Source organism: Triticum aestivum, chromosome 6A, assembly GCF_018294505.1.
Source record: "Triticum aestivum cultivar Chinese Spring chromosome 6A, IWGSC CS RefSeq v2.1, whole genome shotgun sequence".
NCBI lineage: Eukaryota > Viridiplantae > Streptophyta > Magnoliopsida > Poales > Poaceae > Triticum > Triticum aestivum.
The window spans coordinates 538487056-538490743 of NC_057809.1; the positions used below are offsets into that span (position 1 = coordinate 538487056).

The 3688-nt window shown below is 38.9% G+C and overlaps 1 protein-coding gene across 2 annotated transcripts; it reads right to left on the reverse strand.

Moving 5' to 3' along the window:
• Positions 1 to 214: 214 nt before the first annotated feature.
• Positions 215 to 2904, reverse strand: LOC123128349 (60S ribosomal protein L6, mitochondrial). Of its 2 annotated transcripts, none has more exons than XM_044548328.1 (3): positions 2734 to 2904; positions 1875 to 1939; positions 215 to 911 (listed from the first exon to the last, which is right to left on the reverse strand). In XM_044548328.1, the coding sequence occupies exon 3, from the start codon at positions 859 to 861 to the stop codon at positions 547 to 549; it is 315 nt and encodes a 104-aa protein (XP_044404263.1). In that variant the 5' UTR covers positions 862 to 911; positions 1875 to 1939; positions 2734 to 2904; the 3' UTR covers positions 215 to 546. The 2 variants fall into 2 exon arrangements, with proteins under 2 accessions (XP_044404263.1, XP_044404264.1); XM_044548329.1 differs by having other exon boundaries at positions 2738 to 2900.
• Positions 2905 to 3688: the final 784 nt, after the last annotated feature.

Genomic DNA, 3688 nt, shown 5'->3' on the forward strand with positions numbered 1-3688 from the left:
AAATCACAAGCTAATATACTGAAATATTTATATCCCGTTGCAATATACGGGCATTGTCTATAAGTTAAAAAAAAAAACTGTTGTGGGCTCCTTCTATCTCGGATGCAAGCTCATCTCACGGCTAAAACAATTTCAACCCCAAACAGCAGCTTCAGCAAAACCGCTATCACAGATCATACATCTAAAACCACAGATTTTTAGCGCGGAACAAAGATTGTAACAAAGCAACGAGCTAATATTGTGTAGAGAAAATATGAAGAAAGTAGTGACATCAACAAACACATTGGGCTGTTACATGCATCTAGCCAGCCCAAAACAAAAACACAAATGTTCAAATGTGCTGATCCGCCCCCACGGTATGCAAGTCATACAGTACATGCTCACCAGATGATTCCCATAGCATACAGAGTATTATTACGAAGTCCAGCATGGTACTAGGGCTAGCCAAAACCCGGCACGAGAAAAACCACATGAAATCCGCGGCACCACAAATGTGATGGGGCGTCTAAACAAGCTAGAAGTCAAATGGGGAGGTTTACCCATGTGTTACTTCTTCTGCTGTTTCTTCCCCGGCTTCAGCTTTATGACCTCGTCGATGTACAGTATGCCCTTCCCCTTGTACACTTCTGGAGGTTTACTGCATCGGACAGCTCCAGCGAAATGGTGCACTCTATGCTTGTCAATGCCAGTACAGCATATTATGTTGGGCTTGAAGCAGAAGACGCGGACGGCAGGTGGAGCGGTGAACTGCACCTCATGGCTGTAGCCCAGTTTCAGAAACAACTCGCGGCCTTCGCGCTCTGTCCTGGCTTTGAAGCCAACTCCAACAAGCTTCAGGAACCGAAAGAACTTGGCTTCCATTGCGAGATGAGAAGTCCGAACGAGGATGAAATATTTGTTTCCGGCTTGACCTTGACAAAACAAGGACAAAAGGTTCATCAGAAAATTGAGCACTAATGTAAAGAAACAGGAGTACCATCATGCTGCAAGTATTGAGAATTCGATGTATACACAGGACCGTAGTTAAAATAGGTTGTTTTCAGAACATTGCAAGAAATTCGGTACAATATACACGAGTACATCCCGTAATTTCATGATTTCATCTCACAAAGATTGAAATGTATGCCTCAACAACTCTGACTGAAATAAATACAGAATGAAACAGCAACTCTGAACTCTGAAGCCCTACTCAGTTCCTCAACTATCAAAGATAGGAGCAATCACCAAATAGAGTTCATAACTGCCTAATTATATTATCTCTAAACAAAGGAGGATAGAAGGTTCATCAGAAAATTGAGCGGTTACGTAAAAAATAACAGTAGTATGATCATGCTGCAAGTACCGAGAATTTGATATATAAATACGAGGCCGTGCTTAAATCGATTATTTTCAGAACATCGCAAGAGATTTGATACAATATATAGGAGTCTATCTTGTAACCTCACCTCATAATGGATGAAATGTAATGATTCAACAACTCTCAATGAAATAACTAAAGAATGGGAACAGTAATTCTGAACTCTATCAGTTCATTCCATTATCTCATCTCACAGAGGATGAACCAATTCAACAACTCTTACTGAAATAACTATGAAGGAATGAAAGCAACAACTCTCAACTCTGAAGAACTACTTGACTCCTCAACTATCAGAGATGAGGGAAGGCACGAATCAGAGATTCAGAGTACACGACGGCATGATTATCTTATCTCAAAACAGGGAGTATATACCATTCCAGGTTAGATACCAAGTGGCAAGCTAAAATGCATTGATATGGATACGTAAATTCACCATTTTGGAAAAGCACCAATACGGGGATATGTTATATTTTTAATTCACAAAAAAAATGTATAGAAGCTAGGAACAGAAGATTACCTTCTTGTTTGCTCTACTGGATGCCGAAGCAGGTCCAAGCCTCTGCAATTGACAGTGTTGATGCCCTGTTTCAATTCCAAGTTCCAAAGGGATAGAATTAGACTTTTAGTTACTGTAAAATGAATACGAAGCAGCAAATTGAATCATTCGTTAGCTGTACATCCATCATGGCATAACACGAAAGGTGGAACCTGAAGATCAATCAGCTAACATGCAAAAGGAGAAACAATCACTTCAAACGGTAATATTTTAGGTCTGGCTGTTAAAATCAACAACACAGTGTAACAGTACCACTATATTCCCAATCATAAACAAGAATTGGAACATCTACCATGCCAACAATACCACTAGTACTTATGTGTTCACCAATTTCCGCCAGTATAACCAAGACAAAAGCTCCTGCTCTCTCAAATTGCGGCTAAGCTTTGACTTCAGGTCAAGATAGTGCAGATAGAACAATTTAATCTTTTTCTTTTCATATATTGTCAGTCGTTGCATGTTTCAGTGCTAGCATGTTTAAACTAAAACATTTGCTCATCTGAAAGAAATTCGAACTAGAATTTGTACACATTTGCCCCTACAAGCATTATCACAAACACCTGTCAAGCAAAATCCTTTCACATTAAACTTGAACACGCACTGGAAATAATTATGCAGCAAGTACTCATCAATAAATCATTATCATTATATCCTCAGTTTCTCGCAATATCAAATTTACAGAGAGTACTCATCTAATACAAAAAATCCGGGAAATAATGGAACAAACAGAGGATGCAAGAGGAAGGATAGAGGGGGGATGAGGGGAGAGGGGGGGGGGGGGGAAGGCTGGAGGAGGAAGGGCGAAGTATATGGTGGCTACCTGCCTATGGAATGGTCGACGGCGTAGATCCGGGCGGCGACGTTGCTGGGCGTGAGCGGCTGCTCCAGGGAGGTCGGAGGGAGACGCTGCTGGTAGGAGCCCGCTGTCCGCGCTCGGGAAGGACTCTGTTTTTTTTTTTTTTGAGCGGTGGCTAGGGCTCTGCTCGTTCGCTCGCTCGGGAACACAACGACTTGAGACAAAGAAAATGGACCGAATTCAAGGCCCAGTTTGCATTAGATCGTATTCACATCACATGTCTTTTTTTAATATGCGTTTTGAATTTGGGTATAAATTTTTTATTCCAAGGTAGACATGTATTGTATTTGTATCCTCACGAAATCACATAATTTTTGAAAGTCTATAAGTATGTTACGGAGATTGGGTGCACCGTATTAGGAGCCTCCCTCACACATGTAGTAGAATAGACACCCCCCCCCCCCCTCGCGCGAGCACTGACGCAGCATATGGGATGGCCCATATTTGTATTGTTCATTATCCTTTCTGTTGGTTTTTGGTTAGTTGTTTTTTTCATTTCTTTAAAGAACGCAGACATTTTTAAAATGTGAGTAACTTTTTTGAAATTTTAAAATTTATTAAAAAGTTAATTGTTTGTGGTTACATAAATATTTTACGAAATCTGTGAATATTTTTCAAACACGATATTTTTTTTGAATTCACAAACATTTTCGGAATTTGTGAGCTTTTAAAAAAATTATGAGTAGCTTTTGAATTCTTTGAAAAAAATTCAGTCAAATACATTTTCCAATTTCACAAACATTTTTGAATTTATGAAAAGATTCAATATTCATGAAAAAATAATGTTTCCTTTTAGTTACCTTTTTTTCTTTCTATTTTCTACCTTAATAGAAAGTATTTTTAAATGTGGGGAACATATTTTGTGTGTGTGAACAATTCTATGATATTTTAAATTTGTGAATATTTTTTATTTGAAAAT

What these genes read in the sequence shown, in the direction of transcription:
- LOC123128349 (XM_044548328.1), bottom strand. Translation starts at nt 861, where the DNA reads ATGGAAGCCAAGTTCTTTCGGTTCCTGAAGCTTGTTGGAGTTGGCTTC.